This window comes from Amphiprion ocellaris, chromosome 21 (genome assembly GCF_022539595.1).
Source record: "Amphiprion ocellaris isolate individual 3 ecotype Okinawa chromosome 21, ASM2253959v1, whole genome shotgun sequence".
In the NCBI taxonomy this organism is placed as follows: domain Eukaryota; kingdom Metazoa; phylum Chordata; class Actinopteri; family Pomacentridae; genus Amphiprion; species Amphiprion ocellaris.
The window spans coordinates 21,877,935-21,903,360 of NC_072786.1; the positions used below are offsets into that span (position 1 = coordinate 21,877,935).

At 41.4% G+C, this 25,426-nt stretch overlaps 2 protein-coding genes across 3 annotated transcripts in view; both read left to right on the plus strand.

Annotated features, from left to right (window-relative positions):
• Positions 1-11,066, plus strand: part of scube1 (signal peptide, CUB domain, EGF-like 1) — a 118,495-nt gene extending 107,429 nt beyond the window's left edge. For both annotated transcript variants that reach the window (XM_023299765.3, XM_023299766.3), the window contains 8 exons: positions 321-524; positions 620-781; positions 2,522-2,689; positions 3,820-3,981; positions 4,132-4,329; positions 4,895-5,047; positions 5,239-5,318; positions 6,013-11,066. In XM_023299765.3, the coding sequence (XP_023155533.1) occupies positions 321-524; positions 620-781; positions 2,522-2,689; positions 3,820-3,981; positions 4,132-4,329; positions 4,895-5,047; positions 5,239-5,318; positions 6,013-6,165 (1,280 nt within the window). In that variant the 3' untranslated portion in view covers positions 6,166-11,066. The remainder of the gene's footprint in view (positions 1-320; positions 525-619; positions 782-2,521; positions 2,690-3,819; positions 3,982-4,131; positions 4,330-4,894; positions 5,048-5,238; positions 5,319-6,012) is intronic.
• Positions 11,067-18,435: 7,369 nt separating this feature from the next.
• mpped1 (metallophosphoesterase domain containing 1) overlaps positions 18,436-25,426 on the plus strand; it is a 102,881-nt gene continuing 95,890 nt past the window's right edge. The window contains exon 1 of the mRNA XM_023299778.3: positions 18,436-18,626. The gene's annotated coding sequence lies outside the window, so the exon portion shown is untranslated. The remainder of the gene's footprint in view (positions 18,627-25,426) is intronic.

Consider the following 25,426-nt stretch of genomic DNA (forward strand, 5'->3'; position numbering starts at 1 on the left):
TCAGGTTCTACCTCATGTGAAGCTCATCCAGAGAATGCCAAGAGTGTGCAAAGCAGTACTAAAAAAAGCAAAGGGTGGCTATTTTGAAGAATCTAAAATATAAAATATGTTTTGACTTATTTCACACTTTTTTGTTTACTACATAATTCCGCATGTGTTCATTCATAGTTTTGATGCCTTCAGTGAGAATCTGCAATTTAATAGTCATGAAAATAAAGAAAAAACATTAAATGAGAAGGTGTGTCCAGACTTTTGACTGGTGGTGTATGACAGAAAATCTACCAGAATACAGGAAATGATGAAACTATTTTTTGCCTCAGACTCGTGTAATGTAGACTGTGTGCGGGAGAGGATGAAGCAGAAGCTGCAGAGCGCCATGCGGACACTCAGGAAGTCTATCAACAAGCAGCAGTTCTACATCCAGTTTTCTGGGACGGAGTATGAAGTGGCCCAGAAACCATCCAGGGTACCAGAGGGTGCTGAGACCTGCAGTACGGGACAAGTCCTCCGAGACGGAAAGTGTGGTAAGTCTGGAGTTGAAAGAGTCGTCTGCTGATGTGTCGGTGTTTCTGCTCTATCAGAAGCCACAGGAAGCATTCTCCTCTGTCTGTCTCCTCAGTGAGCTGTGCTGTGGGGACGTTCTACAGTGGGGAGCAGGAACAGTGTGTCCAGTGTCCTCCTGGTACATACCAGGACACAGAAGGTCAGCTGTCCTGTGAGCCTTGTCCAAGTACTGAAGGACAGGGCATCGCTGGTGCCAAGAACGTGTCTCAGTGTGGAGGTATTTCACCGTTCTGCCATTATTGTATGAACTTTATTTAATCCAGTAGTTTTGGATTGACATGTCTTTTTAAGAGAGACCTGAGAACATGAAACATTTAGATTCAGAAAAGCACACAATCAGCATACAGACACAAGAAAAATTTGGGCAGATGACCACAAGAAGTAATAGAACAGGAACAAGAGTCATAAAAAAAACATCTGCTAATGAAGCTTTAAATAAAGAACAGAATCCAGCTTGAGGACAGATTGCTGTTTATTCCACCTAACAAGCAGATTGTTTTCTGCCCAGGTTAGTGGGGACGTAGGGATTATCTTCAGCAGATAGCAGGCCTCACATTTTGCGTTTACACTCCTACAGCCCTGGAAGAACTGTTGTGTTAAACATATTAACACACCTTTTCTTTTGTTTTCCTTCCTTGTTTGCTACTTTTGCATGTGAGACTTTTGCAAGCATCGTAAATGGCAGAAAATATGGACATTTCATGTTTTTGTGCTGCAAAGGTGCAGCAATGCTGCAGGTGTGTAGTGAAATAAAACCTCTAGTTAGTGATATCTACATTCTGCAGACATGGATGGGTTGACACCACCTTGTGGTGATTTCGGCAAACTGCATCTGAGCAGCATCCATAAGACTAGTGTATATACCAGACATAGTGAGCTTAATCACTGCACTGCAAACCCTCAGCTCTCTAAAACAAGGAAAAAATGCATAAAATGGGTGAAATATTATTTAAACCATACAAAATTATCTGCCAGCAAAAAAGGAAAGTTTCACTTACCAAGATGCTTTAAAACAAGTGAATAAAATACCCACAGATATTTTATAGCTAGTACAGAACACAAGAAATGCTGCCTTTGTCCTGATACAATTTTTTTCCCTCAGTATATGTAATGAAATTGGCTGCAATTTAGCAACTGCTAGTTCCAACAACTTGAAATAATAGAATATAATTAGGATGTGTTTGAACCAATACAGCAAGCATAGATACAGATTAAATATTTAGGGATTTTCTTTCTCATTATAGAAGAAAATGTGCTTAAATTGCAGTCCTCCAGAAATAAGGCTGTATGTCCTGGAATTTACCCAGAAAATAGCAGACTGTGCTTAAAATCAGCACTCATGACTTAGATTAACACACTTGTACTACTACAACGGACTGATGCAATGAGATCGTTGAAAGTAATAATTATATCTCAGTGATCTGGTCAGCAGCAACTTGTTCTTGAGAAGTTTCAGTATGAGCCTGAGTATTTTTGTTTGTCTCTTTGTTTGTTTGGATCATTATTCTTAACACACCAACCAATGCTAACAATGATTGTTAGCAAACAGGCAACTCACTGCACTCACAGTGTCACAGCTTTGCCACTCTAATATTACCAGATTCTAGTTTCAAGCATTAAGTTACTCAGCACTTGTGCTAAAGCATATTATAACATAGCCTGTTATAGCATTTCATTAAGATAACTAAGTACAAATAAAATGGTAAGAAGAAATGTGTTGATGGACAAACAACTAGGATTTATTGCCTTTGTTGAAACTATTTCACCTTACTTGAATTTCACATTTTGCAGTGTGAGCTCTTTGTGGAGAGGTGAGAGTGGACAGATATTAACTGACTCACTCTACACTGAGAATCAGTGACAGTGTGTAACTCATATTGAAGTTGAAGCTGTTTGTCAAAAGACTACATAAAATAAGGGAATAGAATACAGGTGGTTTTCTCGGTGTGTTCCTCAGGTCAGTGTCCAGCGGGTCAGTTTTCTGCTGACGGGTTCCGCCCATGCCAGTCCTGTCCACTGGGCTCCTACCAGCCAGAACCAGGCCGGGTTCTGTGCTTCACCTGTGGAGGAGGCCTCATGACCAGATATGAAGGATCTGTCTCCTTTAGGGACTGTGAGGCCAAAGGTGAGGCTTTGTGTCTGTGTGTGTGTCCTTGTGTTGGTGTCAGATAGTAGGCATCTCATAATGTCCACTGTTCTCTTTGTTTTTTTATTTTAACAGCCTGGCTGAATATTGTATGGAATAATCATCCATCCATCCATTATCTATACACTGCTTAATCCTCATTTGGGGGCTGACTTAGGGTGAAGGCAGGGGACACCTGGACAGGTCACCAGTCTATCACAGGACTACATATAGAGACAAACAATCACACTCACATTCACACCTACAGACAATTTAGAATCACCAATTAACCTCAGCATGTTTTTGTACTGTGGGAGGAAGCTGGAGAACCTGCAGAAAACCCACACATTCACAGGGGGAACATGCAAACTCCATGCAGAAAGATCCCGGAAAGGCTGTGACGCAAAACTTAGTCCCAAATTATGGGCCTGAGTCTAAGACATGACCATGTTCAAATGTCCAAAAAAGCTTACTGAGCTGTGTATCGTCTTTTATGCTGTGAAGATGGTCATTTTTTCCACACCTAAAGGGCTTATTTTCTGATAGACAGTTTTGACATCAGGCTATCATATTTCATCATTAGGTCACACTTTACAGAGGACATGTGCATTAGGTTATCATTAGGTCATGTTTTACAGAGAACATGTCCAGACATGTTCAGACTTTGCCTTATTACCTTGTGACACATTTCATCCATGTTACACCATTATGTGTTGTTATGTTTCGAATGTATTTTAATAGTTATAATGCCAAATATATACACCATTATGTTTTGAGCACTTCACATTTCATCTCCTCAAAAACACATGATTTATCTTCACATCAGCCTTCCAGACATTCTTACTTCTACACACACACAGCTTCAAGGCCTTCATTTTTTCCTTCCTCTACACAAACACACACACACACACACACACACACACACACACACACACACACACACACACACACACACACAATACAATCAAAGCATCGGTGATTACTAGAATATTCAACATTATGTATTACACACGCATATTTTATAATAATAATGTCACAGCTGTGTGGTCTGTCAGGTAGATGGCCTGCTGTTTTGTGTTAATCTTCATCCCGTTGTACTATGTCTCCACTGACTGCCTCCTTTTCCTCAGTGCACTGTGCTCCAGGACATTACTATAACTCCAGTACCCACCGCTGCATCCGCTGCCCAGCAGGCACCTACCAGTCTGAGTTTGGGCAGAACTACTGCATCACCTGCCCTGGGAACACCACCACTGACTTTGATGGTGCCACCAACGTCTCCCACTGCAAAAGTAACACTGGCCAACATTTACATTTAGCCTGTTTGTAGAGTAATTACTTGAGATCCATATTCAGAGTGGTTTATATGAGTACTATAAAAGCAAGTGCTGAAAACACTGAAATGGTTCATGCTGCAAAGTGTCCTTTTGTTTTGTCCTCAGACCAGCTGTGTGGAGGTGAGCTGGGAGAGTACACAGGCTACATAGAGTCTCCTAACTACCCTGGAGATTACCCATCCAATGTAGACTGTGTCTGGACCATAAACCCACCACATAAGAGGCGGATACTCATTGTAGTGCCAGAGATCTTCCTCCCCATTGAAGATGAATGTGGAGACGTGCTGGTCATGAGGAAGAGCGGTAAACACACAATGCCTAATCTGTGCAAGAGAAATAACCCCTTTCGGACATACACTCTTTTTCCTTCATGTGAGCATCTGAATGTGTCAGCTTCATGTCTGATTGACCACCCTGCTCACTGTTCTGTGAGTCATGACTGCAGTCTTACCAGGGCAGACCTAGGAACAGTCCCACGTCACTTCCTGCACAGCACAAGTCTGAACTGCATGGCATCACGTTAGCAGACAGGCACTCACAAGCAACTTTAGTATGAGTTGAGTGAGGTAGTTTGTGGACTTTTTTCTCACATTTAGGTGCAAATAATGACCCATAAAGTAACATCAATAAAGCACAACAGTCCTCTGCAACAAATGTTACTGTCACGACATGCACACGTGAATTTTATTCCAGTGGCAGAATATATTATGTTGTGATAACTGGTCGACTTCAAACGCTTCTATTTCACTGAACAGTCTCACCTAAAGGTGAACTTTTTATTTTTTTCTGGAGCTTTGGGCTGCAATATGTGGTCCTAGAAAACAGGAAGGATGTGGTAGATTCTAGCATGTTTGTGCTGTTCCTCCAGCCCTGCCCACTTCCATCACCACCTACGAGACATGTCAGACGTATGAGCGACCCATCGCCTTCACCTCTCGCTCTCGCAAGCTCTGGATCCAGTTTAAGTCCAATGAGGGCAACAGTGGCAAAGGTTTCCAAGTCCCATATGTCACCTATGATGGTGAGTCAGCTTCAACATAGTTCAGACAGTCTCATACGGTCCGCCACGACTTGCTATAAGCTTTAGAGTTACTTATTGTTTGAACAAATTTTTATATTGCATTTATATCTGCATTCTCATGGTGGCATGTGGTTATAGCTGTTTTATATTTTTTGTGTTTTTTCCCCGTCTTTTAACCTGTTGTGTTGTAGAGGACTACCAGCAGCTGATAGAGGACATAGTACGAGATGGCAGGCTTTACGCCTCTGAGAACCACCAGGAGATCCTGAAGGTACTGACTGATGCATTGTATTACCTGCTTTGTGGTCGTATAGAACATTGAACTTTGTTTCTCAGGGACTGACATTTACTGTTCCTTACTCCACCAGGGAACGCAGTGGAGTAGTGTGACGACTGGCGTACGTTTGTCTGTAATCAGCATTACTGAAAAACGAACTAACGAATTTCAGATGAAATTTTCAAGGAAGGTCAGAAATGACACAAGGACCAAGTGATTAGATTTTGGCAGTGATGCAGCTTATAGTCTGGATCCATGGATTTGTTAAAGATTTCTGTGTCATTGCCAGATAGTGGCATGGCGTCACTGTAACTATGACAAGTGAACACTACATCAGCTGCCTGCTGATGATCACATGATTGTGATCCTACTACAAATCCACCACTGTGGACTTATCAGGACTTATCTGTCAGAAATGATACAAGGAACAACTGATTAAATTGTGGGGGTGTTTCTGAGTCCCATCAATTCCTGCCACCTGCTACATATTTAGGTCACGTGATTCAGTATCCGTACATAACGTCAGAAATTATACCACGACGGAGCAGCCTTAGCGGAGTGCTGCGCTCTCTGAGTGCTTTTCTTGTTTTGTTTTGCTGTCAAACACAAACAAAAGGTTGAAATATACTTTACTTTTGATAATTGGTGCAGTTGAGTGACACTCTTTGTCCCTGTTTCCTCCCTACAGGACAAGAAGCTGATAAAAGCCCTGTTCGACGTGCTGGCTCACCCCCAGAACTACTTCAGGTACACTGCACAGGAGTCCAAAGAGATGTTCCCTCGCTCCTTCATCAAGCTGCTGCGCTCCAAAGTCACCAGGTTCCTACGACCGTACAAATAGACGGACCCCTCCACAGTCCTGTTAAAGACCCCCCGTCATCCTGCATCATTTTCAAGTCCAGCAACCTAAATGTAACCCTGTCTGCATCTACCCAGCCTCAGTCTATACATCGACATATTCCTTCTATGACTAAACGTCTTCATTTCCTGCATTTTTCCTCGGGCCTGCTTGTCACACGATGCCTTTCAACATTTCCTCTCCCTCTGACTTGTAATATGTTATTATCATTAACAGCCTCCTCTCCAGTTAGTGCAGTTTTTTCTACAAGGTTTGATCGATGTGGGTTTTTGGAGGCCAGTACCAATATTTTAATAATGTAGCAGAAATGCCTTTCCTATACAGTAGTTATGTACTCCTTTCTTGAATTTGACCATTTTGTACCAACAGGTGGCAGTATTATGTGCTTTTCTCTGTTTTGCTGATAGCCCACCTCTTTGTGTGTTCACCCACACCTCTGATCAACAGATGGTTCTCCTGTACCTTTGGAGGAAGCCACTAGCTGTTTCCCCTGTTTGAAGTTCATAATTAAAGCTAAGCTACCCAGCTGCTGGCTGTAGTTTCATTATGAATCGACAGACATAAGAGCAGCATAAATCTCCTCATCTAACCTTCAGCAAAAGACTAAGTATTATTTCGCAAAACGCTAAATTAGAAAGTTGTAAGGTCACATTTAAGCAGTTGGTTGTTGTCTAACAGTTGTGTTGCTCTTCTCATCTAACTCTCAGCAAAAAAAATCATTTCAGAAAATGGAAAACTATTGCTTTAAGGGTGCATTAATAACCTGTACAGCATTAAAAACCTTAATCAAGAATCCCCAATGTCATTTAGGTACGTGTTATGATAAAATCACATTTCCAGTATTTCATTAAAGGCCAGTATCAGTAAGCCGATAAATCGGTCAAACCCTGTTCCTGCACACTGTGTAATCTATCTTCTTTTCTCATAGCCATTCCCCATATTTCTGCACCTTGTCTGACAACTTTATTCTGCAACCTTCCTGCCTCTTTGTTTTGTGTGTTGTTGTGTTGTTTTGTAATATTTATACTGAACATGTCAGAACTTGCAGAAGCACACATCACAGATGTTTTAGATATGATGTATGAACAAACGTGTGGACATACACAGCTGTACATGCATGATGTGTGGCCCACTTAGAGTACATGGATGTATGCTGAACTGGATTTCTTTATTGGCCCTACTGTGCACGAGACAGAGATGAGAAAACAACTGGTGCACTTAAAGCACATTTTAACATTAAAAATGATTTGAAAGAAATGTTAAAGTGAGGAAATTAAAACCATTCCACCTCAGTGGGTGCTTTCTCCATTGGAGCACAGGGAAAGATTTAATTAGGGTAATCACAAAGTCTATATTATAATTTTTTTTTTTTTTTAAAAATAAAAAGGATGTATAACAAGATGAGATAAACTACCTGCAAGTAACACATTGTTACTTTAGAGAGAAATGTATGTAATGTAACTAATATTTGGAACTTTAATTGCACTTGAATTTTATATTTTAAACTGTAGGGAAAAAAGATCTAAGTTACGTATTTGTTACATTTTTTGTGTTGTTTTGAAATGTGCCACATGTGGCGGCAATAAGAGAGAAAGACAGCTGTGTCTCCTGTTATTGCTCCCACTCTGTAGCTCACAGGTACCCCAAAATCACTCAGTTTCAGGAGCTTCTGGCCCCATTTACATACAAACACAGTGAGGAGACGTTTAGACTGAAGCTTCTCAAACCCTGAGACTGTATTCCACTAAAACGCACAGAGAAAAGACAGTGTAAGCAGCAGGATCCGTCAATTTTGCCACCACCACTGCAGTCTGTGTGTGTTTTCACTGCCCAGTCCTGCTTCATCCCTCAAACATGTCGCATAGCTGCCAGAGAGAAGAAGCATCTCCATAAAGGCTTCTTGTATGATGGCATTACATACATACTACAATATATACACATTTCTAAAATGACTTCAAATATCTGCATCCACCCAGATACACTCTTTTTCCATTAAATAGAAGGTATAGTGTGTGCATACTATGCTTTTCTTTTATAACCTAACTAAATGTTTCTGTGTCATTCCCATCGGTACTAATATGTCTATAAATCCTATACCACATATTGAAGATGGACTCTATATCAGCACAATGCAACTGGAGTTGTGTACAGAGTGACTGGAGTGTTGGTCTGAAGGTGAATGTAGTGGCAGGAATACAGTCGGAATAAGAGGCATCTCCTGTCTGAGTGTCTGTGTGTCTGTAGCACTTGCAGCTTCAGCTGTAAGCCAGTGAACTTTATCTGTGTGTCATGTTGTTCAGAAGACGCAAGCTTTCCCTCACAGATGATAGAAATGCATATGTAATATCCCTTATAGCCGTAAAAGTTTCTTTAGAGACTAATTTCCTGTTACCAGTGTCACTCATGAAAAGAGAAAGCTTCTAGTCTTTGTGCTGGGCACAAGGACGATGAGCGAGTGTCAGTGCTATTTAGAGCTCATCAAACCTTGGAGGTTTTGCGTGTTGTTGCCATTCACTACAATTCACACACACTGCTGAGCACTTTTCAAGGCAGAGGTTTTTAGGTTTCCTACACTTTCTCTACGCTATAAGAATGAACATTTCAGAAAGTTGCAATTTCGTTGAGATATGTTGTCCTTCACATTGAACAATTTTATTTTTCTGGAATCATTGTCGTCTTTGCGTGCTACGTCATTTTCAAGGTTGGTCTCAGATGTTTTCTGTTTGAAGCCCACAGCCAGAAACAAGCGTCCAATAGGCTTCATGTCAAATACAACCTCCATAGTTGACAGAACAATCTCTGACCTCTGAGTAACTGATGTGAGGCTCCAAATCATATGATCCTTGTCAGCAGATGGGGTTTGATCACTACATGTAGATGGTAAAAAAATTATTCTGAGCAAAGTTAAGTCTTTGTGTTCTTTTATAGTTGAGCACACGACAGAGTTGATTCTTGAACTTGGAAACACCTAATGATAGAACAGTCTGGCGACAATGACTATTTAGGAGACATTTTGCAGCTGATTGTATTTAAAAGATGGATGTTGTGATCATGACACGACCCACTGGTTTGTGAACTATTGTTTACTACTGGTTTGAAGCTTCAAGTTTGACATTTGACCATTGCCTCGTTGGTCTTTTGAAGCCAGACATGATAAGTGAGTGGTGAAGAATTCAAGCATACTAACCGCAGTAATATGGTAGCAATCTGTTAATCACAACCCTCTCTAAAAGATACCCTGTTTCATCATCTATTTTACTCTAAATGGGACAATAATTTACAAAATGAACATTGTGCTGCGTTGAAAAAGGCTTGAAGCCAGTTATTGAGACCATAGACGTATTAGGAAAATGTTTACTGAGGGAACAGATAAATGAGAGGTACAGTCAGTTTTTCATAGACATCTATACAATCTGACTCCTCTATGCAACCAAGAGGAGTCGGCCCCTGCTGGCTGTTGAAAGAATACAAGTTTGAGGCACTTCTCCACTGGCTTTAGTTTTCAGATTCAGAGGCTACGTACATTTTTTTATACATCATATGGTCAGTTGATGTTTCTGAGGTCCTCAGATCCATCTCTAATTCCAAGTGACCCAACTCCCTCTGCTAATGAAGATCACGTAAGGTCATCAAAAGCTACTAAATAGATCCAGGGGTGAAATTGTTTTTGTCTGGTCAACTACAGTTTCCAGTTCACTAGAGTTAAACAACGTCTTCATTTTTGACCTGGGTCTTATAATGTCACTGAGCTCTGAAAACTTTGTGGATTTATACAATTTCTGAGTGGCTAGTACTTTTTGATTTTCTTTCAGGGGATAGCATCATATCAACTGCTAGCAAGAATTACAATAGCAAGCTAGTGTAATCATACTCGACTGGGCCTGTTTTTATTTCACCAAGTGGTCAAAATCCCCACACCTCGGCAATGGATTCCAAATTGTAATTGCTGTTTGCCTTTGATTTGGTGCTCCAACAGTAAATGTCCTTGAGTGTACCCTACAAAACAGGACATGAAAATGAAGGTTTTTTATGGGTTTTTTTCTGGTCTCTCTGAGTTGATTTTTATAGTGCAATGGAATGAAACCATTTGCATGAGGGAGGAAATCGACCAAAAAGCTTTTGCTTTGGAAAACAGTCAGAAGTCGTGTGAAATTTTAGTAATTAATGGGCTGATGCAGGGAAGCCTCACATATGGTCCTGAGTAGCACTGAGCTGAGACTTGCTGTTCATAGTTTAGGGTTTCATTTCAAAATGAGGTCTTAAAACCAAAATGAGAAATAACTGAAAAAACAATTAGACGGATTTTTACAGTAATTGGCTGATAACCGCCCCGCTTAACTGATGTATTGGGAAGTAAACTCAGTGTCAGTAAGGTCTGTGTTTATTGTCACTGGATTGTCGTATAATCTCCCAATATAAAGCCTGTTGTAAGATAAGGTATTGTTCAGACGTTGCCAAATAGCTGCCACACAGACATGTTAGAGTACGGCCTGCTTCCTGTTCGAGGTGGGTGCTGTTCAATATGAGTGTTATGAAAAAAAAAATGATATGAAATGCTCTAAAATTTATGATTGACTGTTTTTTTTTCTCCTGAGAATGTATTCTATTGTGAATGGGTGTGTGCATGTGGTGTGTATGAGAGTGTGAGAGGACTGAATGTGCAGTTAGGTGAATGTTTCTGTGTGAGTTTTCGTGCTGGCTGCCTGTGATAGAGAAAGAGACTGTATGTGTGTTCTTTAGTCCATTTTGTAGAGGATTAATTTTAACGTTTGTGTTAGTCGGTTGTACCCAAAGAGAGAAACTGTAACGCAGTGTTGTGCCATTGTTTGGTCCATGAAACTCCAGTACTGAACAAATTAAATAAAACAGTAGCAGAAAAGCGACTCATGTCCTCTCTTTTGTGAGTCCGTGTGAAGTCTTTGGTGAAACACGCTCTGAGAAGAAGCCTTGTATCTGCTCATTATATCTCTTATCTTCCCTCAGATGTGCCTCTACATGCCGTTACACACCACCGGCCTCAAGTACGCTTGCGGAAAATTTAGCTGACACTGCTAATATTGCTCTTATCTTCAAGCGAAACAATCTGTGCAGCAGATCTGGACGCTACATCAGAAACGCTCGTCGTCATCATGCACACACCATTCACATTCTTTTTCTGTGTCTGATTTTACTTGGAAGGAGACGGAGGTGAGATACTTTGATTTTCTTTGGACTCAAACATTTACAGTTCTTCTGTCGGAGCTTTCGAGGTGAGAACTCTAACAATTAGAATAATGTGCTCTCCAAAACTAACTGGATTGTTACATAGTGACTTTTCCCTAATAAGAGCCTGATTAAAATATAGGACCTCGTGAAAACACCTCGGTCAGAACTGTGATATACATTTAAAGGTCTCGTACTGTATCATTTTATAACAGGTTAATTGAGATCTCGCATGCTTAGAAGACTGCACAGACTATTAATTCTACCATGTCTAGAATACTTCTCCTTTAAGTCCCGTTCCAAATGGCCTGTTTCAGTGTGTGTAGCTTTAAATTCCACCAAGCTGCTACTGTTCACAGTGATAACAGAGAGGACTCAGCAGGGGGAGGATCTTATAAAGCCACCAATCCTACTTTTCAGTGCGTGGACAAAGAGCACGGCTGTAATAGCATACATAGACGGGCAACAGATTAACCTCCACAGAGGGGCTACCTGGTGATTCTTATACTGTGAGGAGAATTTGCTGACATGGTTTGTCCCTTTAGACCAGGGGTGTCAAACTCACTTTAGGGGCCACGTTTTGGCCCACAAGCCGTATGTTTGACACCCCTGCCTTTGAGGAAACTGTTGGTGCAAATCAATTCAAAGTTGTTGTGACTGATCACCTTGATCCCATGATGAAGCGCTTGTATCCTAATGGGAGTGGTCTCTTTTAAAATGACAGTGCCTCCATCCATCGTACACCAGTCACTCAATGGTTTACTGAAAATGATGTTAATCATCAGTCACCAGATCTTAACCCAGTTGGTGCTACCTATGGATATACTGGAATTTAATATCACTGTCCACCACCTTCATCAAAACACCAAATGAGAGCAGACCTTTTTGTAAAATGGTGTTCATCCCTCTAGTAGAGTCCCGGAAACTGAAAGAATCAATGAAAGGATCATTGAAGCTGTCCTTGTGGTGCTCCAGCACCTTACTAAGACATTTTGTCAGGTTTGTGCCTGGTGAGGAGCCAGAAAATGACCAAATTAAGAACCAGTTAGGAGTCAGTATTCTTCAATCCAAGTGTTTAAATGAGAGTAGCAAGCTAGAAACTTAAACCATATTTGAAAGAGCACATGAATTATTCCTTCTTTTGGAGGATTTTAGTACTCCAAAGTTACACAGAGTAAAAATATGCACAAAAGTGACTAATTTGTGTTTTTTTTCTGTGACAGACTATAAATGTGTGTTCAGACTGTTCTGTGGCAGCTGATCTGCTGGCCCCTGCTGGAACTGAAACATCCATCCATTATCTATACACCGCTTAATCCTCATTAGGGTTACCAGAAGCTGGAGTCTATCCCAGCTGACTTAGGGTGAAGGCAGGGGACACCTTGGACAGGTCACCAGTCTATCACAGGACTACATATATAGACAAACAATCACACTCACATTCACACCTATGGACAATTTAGAATCACCAATTAACCTCAGCATGTTTTTAGACTGTGGGAGGAAGCTGGAGAAAACCCATACATGTAACAAGAGAACATACAAACTCCATGCAGAAAGCTCCCAGGAAGACCGGGACGCGAACCAGGGATCTTCTAGCTGCAAGGCGAAAGTACAAACCACCAAGCCACTGTGCAGCCTGAACTGAAACATGGATTAAATTAATAAATGATTCCAGTTTGGGCCCTGATTGTAGCTGGATGTCCTGCTTCCAGGCTCCTCTACGCTGCTGAACTGTCAGAGCTGCTCCCAAGCAGAATTTAGACCCACCAGTGACTTCAATTTTGCAAATTAGATAAGGAATTATAAATAAGAGAAATTATACCCTATTTTCCTAGAGGTAACAAGAATTGTGTTCCATTTTTTTTTTTACCATGTTTGGACTTTCCATATTCTTATCAGATTGTGTCTGAAAGGAGAGGACGCAAACATTACAGGCCTTATAGTACAGCTGAGAGTGCACTGTTCTGTCTATACACTGTTATCAACATGAGGAGGACACACTGCTGCAGTTTCAGCTTGGAGTACATTAAATTGGCTCCTGGAATTCCAGCCCCGACTCAGGCTGGATGAAATCTGACTGCTTGCATCTGACCTCCGGCTGAACTACAGAATTCTCTCAACTAAAGGTGACATGTTTGCCTCTTTGGACTCCCTCCAATCTTCCTGGTTTGTAAAATCAGTGAACTGGAATGGATTTACCGGTTGTTTTCCTCCCACACCTGCTGTTTGTGTGAAGTATAGAAGACAGCCTCCACAGAACGACATAATCCATCACAACATGACACCATCACCTGATGTGGTCAAAGTTTGTGTCCAAGCATTTTGTCCTTGTTCCTCAGTTGAGTGTTCTCACATCACTGCTGCATTACACGACACTCTTCTGTCGGTCAGGAAAACACATCACTTTCCAAACTTTGGTGATGCATCAGCATCTTAAACTCACAAAATCATTCTTTTCTTGGAACAGTTTGCACGTTAACATAGCAACAGAGGAGTAGCATGCCATTACGGAGTGATCAGTGTGAGTATATTAACCCAGCTGTAAGCAGTGTGTAACTGACTGACAGTGGCAGTCTCCTCTAATGATGGAGTTCACAGCCTGTTTAGAATATTACTGTAACTGTTCGGCTGCTCCTCTGTTGGTCATTAATCATATTTGACAGGCAGATCTGATATTTCCTACGTGATCTTTCCAGGACGTCCAATCAGCAGCCAGCATCTGCAGGCAAATGCGAGCGTGCCAGATGCTGAGATTAGTCTCCCCTCACTATCTTGTCTCCTTCCCTCCGTCAGTCGCTTCGCTCAAAGTTCACTGGATATGAAGCGATAAAGACACAGAATGGACTGACTGGGTGAGAAAAATGTGACCGTTTGGTCTAATTACACATGAATCTGCTGCATTTACGATGCATTATAAATAAGCAAAACTGCCTTTGTTGACTGCTCCTTTTTCTATTATGCACTACTGTTTGGGGTCAACCAGGCAACTTCGTGTTTTCCATGAAAACTCACACTTTTATTCATGTGCTACAAGGGTTTTCTAATCATCAATGAGCCTTTCAACACCATTAGCTAACACAATGTAGCATTAGAACACAGGAGTGATGGTTGCTGGAAATGTTCCTCTGTACCCCTATGGAGATATTCCATTAAAAATCAGCTGTTTCCAGCTAGAATAGTCATTTACCACATTAACAATGTCTAGACTGGATTTATCATTCATTTAATGTTATCTTCATTGAAAAAAATGATTTTCTTTCAAAAATAAGGACATTTTTTAAGTGATCCCAAACTTTTGAATGAAGAAGCACCTCCTCATCGTCTCTGCCTTCAGGCCGCCCTGATGGCAGCAGAGAGAACAGTCTGTGGCTGGGGTGGATTGACTCACTACCAATCTTCCTGGCCTTTAACCTGCAGTGTTTGCTGTAAATGTCCTGCAGGTTGAAGAGGGTGGTTCTGATGATGTGTTCAGCTGAGCGGACCACCCTCCTCAGGACCAAGAAGTCCTGCTGGGTGCTGCTGCCCATCCAGGTGGTGATGCTTACAGCCAAAACGCTCTCAGTGGTGCAGCTGTAGAAGCTCTTGAGCACCTTGAGAGGGAGCTTAAAGTCCCTCAGGCATCTGAGGTGGTAGAGATGCTGTCGAGCTTTCTTCACCAGGGTGTTGATGCAGTAAACCTGCATTAGTTATTGGGCACCCCAAAAAATATCTGGCTCTTAGCTGTGTAAATGTTCCTCTGTGTTCACAAGCTGCTGGCTCACTGTGTCCGTGTGCTGCTTGGTTCTTAGACAGGCCATGTACAGGGAGTTTATCAGAGTTGTTTAAGTTATAAACATCTGCATTCTGCTGCTGGAATCAAGGCTGATGTGAGCTGTAGACCAGATGAAAACTAAAACCAAAACAGAGCACTACAAGACTGTATTTTATTACTTTCATAAAGACATAAAAACAGGTAAAAACAAAAGTTACAATTACAAAATCCCTCCTTTGCAGCTCCAACACCCCACACAACATTACAAATTACAAACCGAACAGCCAATCGGTTCCTTATTGTGAAAATGTTACATGAAAGTCAAACCCTGTAAAGATGTTTAAAGTGAAGAATTGGGAGCATATGAATTAAATGATTGGTTTAAATGGCTGAGTGATGAGCTGTAACAAAATGTCACAAAATTCACCTCAAATTTGTCGTTTTCACTGATTTTCTGAGTTCCAGCTGATTTCTTTGCAGATTAGATGATGGCCTCCACCAGGTGGCGCTCTCAGCTCAGCCTGTGGCTCTGATAGCTTCCTCTCTGAGCTGCTGGTTCTGGGTGCATGTGTTAGAGCTCCAGATTGTGGTCTGTTTGTTTAGCTCATTACCGGCCTAAATCCCAGTCCAATTACCTGCGGATAAACAGGAGCAGAGGTGGTGATGTGCTGTAATGCTGTAATTTCACTGATTATCCCTTACACAACCAGCCACGGCCAGTTTTATCTCAGCAGAATCAGAGATTTAACAGGGCCCGGCTGATCAAGATCGATACAAGTTATTGATCCGGTTGGTTTCCATATCAACAACAGACATCCCTGAATATATTTTGATGGGTAGAATGAATGGAGAACATCACAGCAGAGAGGCAGCAGGATTATCTCCATAACCTCAGGGGCCAACAGGTCCACAAAAGTAGAGCATCTGTCCACTGTCACATCCTTTAACCTTATCTTGTGATTCATGTAAATCACATTTCGGTTCATTTGTTCTGAACATCACAGGACCAAGCGAGTTTTTATTAGTGCTTGAAGCTGTTCAAAGCTTCAGATTTTTTAAAGACGCCCTCGAGGCATGTTTCTAGAAGAATCATTATTCATAATTCAAGATTCCAAAACTATGAACATGTAAATATTGTTCATTTCTATAGTTTGTCCTGCTTCACTGCAAGTCAGTTCGCTGTCAGTATTTCACTTTACTGTGTGTGTGTGAGATTTTTTTTATATTCTAAGATTTTGCTTACAAGCTTCTAAAATATAATGCATTATTAAAAATTAAAGCAGTTTCCAACATTTTCATTTGCTCGTGTCTCCTTACAATACAGTAAAGTCTATTTAAGCCCCTTGTCACATTCTTCTCTCATGGTAATAATATAATATAATAATAATACATCATTTTTTCTTTCATGAATGATGCACACGTTGTCATATTGGTGCTTTTCCTAAGGTAAAGCATGTGAATAGTTCTTCTATCATGAACTGTGTAGGTGTCTCCTTGACTGTCTTCCCAACAAACTGCAGCTTTTTTTACAGAAAGTAAAATACATGTGAAAAGACACAGAAGTGCTTTGTCCTTGATCATCCATCCATTATCTGTACACCTCATTAGGGGGCTGGAGTCTATCCCAGCTGACTTAGACTGAAGACAGGGGACACCCTGGACACGTCACAGGTCTACATATAGAGACAAACAATCACACTCACATTGACAGACAATTTAGAGTTACTAATTAACCTCAGCGTGTTTTTGGACTGTGGGAGGAACCAGGAGGAAACCCACACATGTATTCATTTTTTTGCTGCTTCCGCTTCCTGAAATGCTCCAGAAATGCAGTCCTAATATCTCAAAATGGGACAGAGCAGGCTGATTTGCTGCACTCAGACACATCACTGTAGAACATTTTTGCCAAAACGGTCGAGTTGTATCATAAACCAGTGATGTCATGTTGCTGGCTTATTAATTTGACTGCAAAAATGAGATAACAAATGTGTTCAGCTTTATGTTTTGCAGTGTAGACCCCGGATAATATCACAGGAACCATTAAGGTTGTTTCTTCATGTAAAACAGATTCTGGGTTGAAATTCAGTCAAGCTGCTCTATTCTAGAGGCCCATGGGTCATTTATGACCCTGAGGACAAGGGGAGTGTACAAGATACTAAGACAGCATGAGGGTTAAGTACATCTGACAGGATTAATATCACTTGTCAGCTTCACTCAGTTACATGTTACCAGTTGAAGTGATTCATTTAGGTTGGTCCAACAGTTTACTTCTCTTCAGTTCATCCATGTTGGCTTAGAAGTTCACCTGCTTAGTTTGAAAATCAAACTGGATTTTTAGTTTTTTCTTTTTTTTGTGTGAAATCCACAACAAGCAGGCAAACTCCATGAGTTGATGAAGATCATGTGACTCTTGGAAAACTCCGGAAGTACTGGAGACTGTTACATGAACACGTGGAGAGTTCTGAGGATGAGATGGATTCTTTTTACCATCACAATGTCATTACAGTAACAGAAACCATAAAGATGTGACATTCCCCACCTGGATCCTGTTTCTATCAGTAAGGACAACATGGGTTTTTCACAATGACAGCTGTCAAGATCATACTCACTCTTCATACAGTTACATTATTCAAATTTACAGGTATTAGTGAAATTCCAAACCGCACAAATCGTGTACAAAGTTTATTATAAATTATTGTTGTTGTTTATAAATGGTAGTATTTTGAAGAAGCAAGAAGAATAGAGAGAAGAGGTGGGATTAGATAAATTTCAACTTCTTCCCACTCCTTTTTGAGCAATTTATTCATTGTCTTTTCTTTTTATGTTGAAATGTTCAAAATAAAACTTTAACTTGCTTGCAAATTTAATTTTCTATTTGTTTTTTGTTCGTGTTTTAATTATGTTTTAACTGTGTAGTTCTATAACTGCATTTGCTGCGCATCTTGGCCAGGACTCCCTTACAAAAGAGGTTGTTAATCTCAAAGGGTTTTCTCCTGATTAAATAAAGGTTAATCAATAATAAATAAATACATTTTCAAAAGTCCCCCCAAAAATGTCAATGATCTGACGCAGCTCGTGTTATCCAGTCTGACTGCCTGATGTCTGATGTGGTGGAGTTCATGACTTGGCTGCTATAAATCACTGGTAGGAGCTCAGATCAGAGAACCACCGTGGGTTTTGTGGCTGTCTGACCGGGAAGGAGCTCCGTGGAGCGGCGCGCAGCAGCAGCAGCAGCAGCTCCGGTCCTGCCTCCTCCATTCCCTCCCTCCTCTGCTCCTCCTCACTATACCGAACACCGGGAAATACGGTGGGCAGGACCGGGAGAGAGAGAGGGAGAGTGAGAGAGTGAGAGAGAAAGGAGGAGGGAGCTGATCTCACCACGGTGCACCACGGGGTGCGCATTCAAACTGACCAGCGCGTCTCCGAGCAGCGCACTCTCTCCCTCTCCTCGTCCACCAGCGAGCAGCCTCACCGACCACCGGAGCCGGTAGGTGTTGATTCCTCCTTATTTTACGGTGCGTTCTTATGCAGGAGCAGAGGTTTAGAGGTTTAGCGCTGCGTCCTCCCGGGTTAGTCTCAGCTCGGAGCCCTGATGTGAGCGGTGTGGCGTAGGGCTGCTTGAATAAACGCATTCATTCACGTCCCGCAGACGGAACGCTCTCCAGCAGGAACGCTTTAATGTCAGATCGCATTTCAGCATCGCGCCACATCCAAAGGGCAAAGTCTGGGAGCGCAGTCCGTGCTGGAGGCCGAGGGGAGCCTCCGAGTCTCCCAGACGGTCGGTGCAGCCGGTGGGACCGAACGGCTGCCAAAGTTTGCTTTAGTTCAGATACAAACTTCTGCAAAACGCGCACCGAGGTGAGAACTCGCAGCAGCGCTCTGAGAATTCAGCGGTTAATTTTAATTAAAGTTTGCAGAATTCTGCCTGCAAACCAATTAAATGAGACCAACAGTGTGGGAGTGAATTAAAGGTGAATTAAACCAGATTAAAAACCTGCTTAATTGCAGCAGTGAACGAAGCAGGGAGATGAAATCTGGATGAAAATGTCAGAAATAATATTATCAGCATTGCAGTTTGTGGGAATTTTCTTTCATAATTCACTATGTTTCACAAAAGTGTCTCCAGATCAGAGCTCTGAACATCTCCAGGCTACACATAAAACCGTAAAACACATCAGTGTAATTCAGCTCCACACTCAGATGCACTTTAATTTTCTGTGTGTGTTCATATGAAGCAGAAAAGCAGCGAGCAAGCATCAATCAGAGGCTCTTCTCTTCTCTTCTCTTCTCTTCTCTTCTCTTCTCTTCTCTTCGTTAGGGGCCCACACTGTAGCCTTCAGAGGCCCCTAAGCTGGAGCTATGTTCACATCTCTTACTGCAGTAAAGATCCATCCATCCATCCATTATCTACACACCGCTTCATCCTCATTAGGGTCATTAGTGGGCTGGAGTCTATCCCAGCTGACTTAGGGTGAAGGTAGCAGACATCCTGGACAGGTCACCAGTCTATCACATGGCTACATATAGACACAAACAATCACACTCACATTCACACCTGTGGACAATTTAGAATCACCAATTAACCTCAGCATATTTTTGGACTGTGGGAGGAAGCTTGAGAACCTGGAGAAAATCCACACATGCACAGGGAGAACATGGAAACTCCATGCAGAAAGATCCCGAGTAAAGAACCTGCACAGCAAAAATGAATGTCCATAAAGTCAGCGTGGTATCTTGACCGATAGTATTAGCGCATTAAACAACACAAAGCATTCCTCTCCTTTATATGTTACACTGTCAAGTTAAACTGACAAGCAATCAGCCTGCAAACTGAGCACCTACTGCAGATATGTGTCTATTTCAACATACAGTCATTTAATTAAGCTTTCATCCACACTATAAACCCTGATTTACTGTAATACTTCTCTTCTCATCAGTCGTTTTTTCACTGAGATGGAATTCTGTCCATTGAAGGCGACTTTTTCATGCTGAAGATTTCGCAGCGAAAGCTAGAAGCATGAGAGTGTTTTTGGCTGGAGGACACGTCTTGTGTGCCTGGAGAGGGTCTACGAGCGAAAACCCGTGAATGTGTTGAACAGACTGTCGACTCGAGCGCGCAGAAGTTCTCTTTTGACCCATCACTTATGAAACAAAGAGATTTGTGTTTTGTTACTTCCACACCAGTTTCTATTTGGTAGTTTGTGTAGAGAACGGTCACATTGCTGATACCACAGTTATGGGTCATTCTCAAGAGGCGAAATACACATAAGTTAATCAAGCTATTGTAGTAAAACCTTAAAAAGTGCAATAAACATCATTTTACTGGTACTTTTTTATTATTATGTACAGTGCAGTTGGAATTGAGACTTAAGAATAGAACTGAACAATGATTTTAAATCTACATTTTGCAAATAGAAAATTGGAAAACGGATGAAATTTAGGATATGTGAGGTGTGGCTGTTTAAAAATAAGACCAACATTGTTAGTAATTTTTATTTAATTCAAGCAAATTGAAACTTGACTCTTAAAAAAATGAACACGATCCTTTGCATCAATCTTTCTGAGTTATGAATGAAGTTCTGTTTACCCAACAAGCTTAGCTTTTCATCTACAACCAAATGTATTTTTACTGACCAGCCTTAACTGTCAGACAGACACGAAATCCTGAAGTCAAGGTGAAGGAAAATAAAGTTATGATTAACTTGCATCAACTTGAATTTAGTTTTACATCAACTAATGCACAAATGTGAATTTAAATGACACTCGGTATTAAGTGGGTGCAATTACAAATATTACTATCTAAAATCAACTCATTAAAAATAATGTTGCAACAACAGTTTTGTACGCCTACATAAACCCGCTCTCATTATTTAATAGTCACCTTATAGCTGGTCTGAGGTGTGCAAACGGTTGAACAAATTCATGTCGTCCTCAGTGTGTGACGGTCATGGTTTTGATCATATGCTCCATCACATGTTAAGTCTGATACACGGACGATGCTCAATCAATGCTGAAAATTACATCACAAATCAAATTACAGCGTCTGTTAGATAAACTGCAGTTAGACATGAGTGAGCGGTACGTTTCCCTGTTAGAGATGGGATTCAAGGCTCTTTGAAGGGATCTTGAGGAGCCGTTCCTTTCAAAGAGCCGTTCAAAAGACTGGCTTGTTGTTATATTCATTTATTATTTCAGGAGTCAACCAGGGGTAACTGGTTTTATCAAGGAAACAATCACTGGTAGCTGTTATAAGATATGATATGGATCAGAATAATTCCAACTGACACATCCCTAATCCTAGCCCCATTGGTGGATGTATACATTGTTATTTATTATTTTTTTAATATTTTTCCATTTTGTTAAAATGTTTTTGTGTGGTTTATATTGTTTTTGTTATTGTTTATATATATATATATATATGGCGGTGTAAGTTGTTTGTTGACCCAGACTTGAAATTGAACAAACATTACATTGTGCTCTACCTTCGTCCCCAGAAAAGTGCATCCAAATGCTGCTACGTTTGATTGGACTCTGGCTCGTATTTTATGTTTTTTGTTTTTCCCATCGCTAATATCTCCTCCTCCCTGATAAAACGCTAAATGTGGCTCTGCTCCAGTCTCCAGTCAGTTGGACTCAGGCGACCCTCACACCCCTCTTCCTCTAAGTTAGCTGCATATAGAGCTGCATTCAGTGACTGTAGCTGCTGTGGACAAATCAAACTCAGAGATGTCATTAGTGAGTTCACATGAAGGCAGTGTGGACAACTCAGACTTATGGGCCACACAGGTGACACGTGAAGAAAGCGTGGGCCATTTGCACATATGAACGGCTCAAACCGGTTCTCATTGTTCATTTAAAAGAGCCGTTCAAACGACTGACTCGTTCACGAACATCACATCTCTATTCCCTGGTAAAAAGTTCATTCACACACTCACTAGTGGAATCTTTTTTTTGTGAAGATTCTAAAGATCCATTCAGATCAGATCAACATTACCGGGGGAAATTTGAAAGTAATATTTCATTCCTTGTGGTCTTTTCGTGAAAAGACTGTATTTGGTCTGTAGCAGACTTCAACATTCATCAGGATACACTGAAACAGCAGGCAAATATACACAAATAAATGCCAGTAAATGTAGAAATCATGGAAGAAAGGGTGCTCAGAACCTGCCGAGAACCCCGTTTTTCTTCACGATCTTCTAACTAATTCAGTTACTTTAAAAGGCACCAGTCTGACATAATTTAAACAAGTCCAGGCTGAAAGCAGGGTTAAAACTATAGCTGTGGCTCCTTGTAGCTGACAGTATAACAGCATTGATGAGCGCACAGGGTCTAGTTCTCCTGATGCTTTCATTTCTCTGCCAGATAGGTCTGTAAGTTGGTTGGCTCTCATTTCACAGTGAGTGGATACATCGCAGAGGAAGATCTTCCCACAGAAAAAGATTTACTTTAAATTAATAAAAGACATTACTCCGGGTGGGATTTACGTTACGGAAGGGGCAGCGGTGATCGTTTGTTTCAGACGGTTACAAAAATTGTGACATGGAGGATGTGAATTTTATAGGCAAACTGTCAGGGAGAACAGGCTGTCTGCATGGGAGGAGTGGTTTTTTTAGTCTCATACATGTCTGACTGAGCAGATGCACATTAATTTTAATCAATACAGCTGTCTGTGCTGGCATGTAAACGTTTAAATCTGACTGAAAAAAACGCTCATTCATTTTAAAGAGGCCCTGCACTCATGGATCACAGGCAGTTTGGTTCTAGTAGATGCTCTGTCTGCTTCCAAACAGCAGCACTCACAGAGCTCTGAGGCCGATGAATCTCATATCAAATTTTCTTTCTCTTCACTCCTTTTTTATTATCAGTGTGGGTAACATTCAGAAGTCTGTCATTTCATTAGGATTAAATGACAAACGTCCCTGGTGGGAGGTTATATCTCTAATGTTATAAAGCAGGAGAAAAACTGATTTCAGTAGAATCTCTGCTGTACTTATTTCAACCTGTTGTTAAAAATATTGAAATCTAAATGAGTTTGAATCTGATTCATTAAAATGCTACCAAACCACCACTGTAGCTGCAGAGGCTAATTCCCAGCTGGACTTATTTGACCATAATGAAAACTTTTCCTTTAGACAAGTCAGTCAGAGTCAAAGTGAGTGTAAAAAGGGTGGAGAGAAAGTTCCTAAAGCACTGATTCAGTGGCTGTATGTCGCCTACATGATCCAGACAGCTGCATCTGAGCCCAGTGTGTTACAGGCTCAGCATCTGCTAATGCATTTCTCTGTCTGACACTAGCAGTGTGAGGGACTGTCACTGTCACGTTCGTGACAACAGAAACACATTTAAATATGCATGCGCGGGCCTTCGTACACATCAGCCTGCGTGCACACAGGCCTCACACGTGTACCGTGCGCTCTCCTGAAATGCATCCACCGACTGTGCTGGGATTTGCCCGTGACAAACAACCGCGGTGTTGAAGTGTGAAGTGTGTATCTGTCACGTCAGCGTGCTGTCAGCGTGTGAGGTTGCAGTGAATGAGGCATGGAGATGGCGCGCCGACATCGCACGGCGGTCCAGGCGGACTTTGCCAAAGCCGCCTGTCCCCAAATTATCACCTCCGTCTTCCAGCATCTCCGTCATCTCGGCGCCTCTCAGCGGCTCCGCTCTCTCCCAGCAGTCGCCAGAGCCTCGGAGAAATGAGCTGCACAGTTGAATGCGAGCCATAATGGGCGACACACACACTGGTAGGCCTCGCACACAACGGACGGGCGGTGAAATGATTTTATCAGTGCAGCTCATTATATCTTCAGAGCGAAAACCGGAATGAAAAGAACATACTGTACATTACAGAACGTGCAGGAAACAAGAGACATCTCAGAGCAAAAACTAAAGAACAGGTGTAAATAATAAATCATTGGAGCTCTGGAGCTACAATTTGCATCCATAACATCTATTTTTCATTTAGCCTCTTATTAGAGGTGAGAATGTGCTGTCTGAGGTAGCTTTAAACCTCCCATGTAACCTGGGCTACCAGATGCACATGTTCTACAGTAGCTGGAGGGGAAGCAGCAGTCCTCTCATTAAACAGCATGCACTGCCAGCCAACATTGGAGCACATTTATGGTTTTCAGACCGCCTGAAATAAAGTTTTCAAAGTCTTTTCCTCTAAAAGACAGTTGTCTTCACACTAATAGTTGTCTTCCTCTCATCACTGTGGTCACCACATCTATCATTTTATAATGGTTTACCTGTAATATGTCGGTCAGTGAGGCATCAAAACATCTTCAGGAGATGAAATCCTTTGTTTTGATAATTGCAACCTTTTTGCGATGCTATATGTTAATCAGTCATTTTTTCAAAAGGCTATTTAAGGTGATAGTTTCATCCAGAGGTTCAAGCAGTGACATGTGCAGATTTTAAAAGGCAGAAAAACGTACTGATATTACTTGAGGACTCTGTTACAGTCTGCAACAGTGAGTTTAGGTTTCTGAACTTGAAACATTCCTTGTTTAATTAGTGATGCCAGTGTGTGTTGCTGGCAGCCTCTGCTCAGTGGTCTAATCCAAGGTCAGGTTTATACGGTGTGTAACAGCAGTGGCTCACAACCTTTTGTGTTTGGTGTCCCCCCCACAGCCCAGCCAGATGAACTCAAGGACTCTTCATTGTGCTCTTTATATAATCCTGTGTGCTCTCATGTGGACAAATATAGAAACTTCCATCAGGAGATCCAGCTCCTGCTTCCCCACCTACTTCAAAGTAAAGTTACACTGTTCAGTATCCATTGAAGGCTGTGGTCAGTTCCATGACTGGACCACCAAGCTTTACTGTGATAGAGTCTGGGGGACTTTCTTCTTCTCATGACAAACTCATACTGGATTCCTATCATTTAGAGATCTTCTATGCTTAGAGATCCTTTGTCTTCGTGGAGCACATTAAGTTTAGAAGTCTGACAAATATTGCTACTGTGTTTTTGTGTTACTGCTTAGAGAATGTAAATCTGTATTTTTGGTCAAGTCAGTATACTGTCCGTATGTATATGTCAGATTATTTTCTTCACATTGTGTGACTGTAATGTATGTCTGTGGCCTCATGTACAGTAATTTTGCTTTAACAGTGGAAGTCAACAAAAGCAACAAAAGTTGAACCAAAGCGCTACACAACTGAACTATCAGATCATTGAAAACAATGACTAAAAGACAAATGGGAATGAAAGAACATGGTCTAGAAAAGCTCTCAGAGAGCGCAGTACTCCATCAAGGCTGTTCATACAAACTGAACACAACGGAC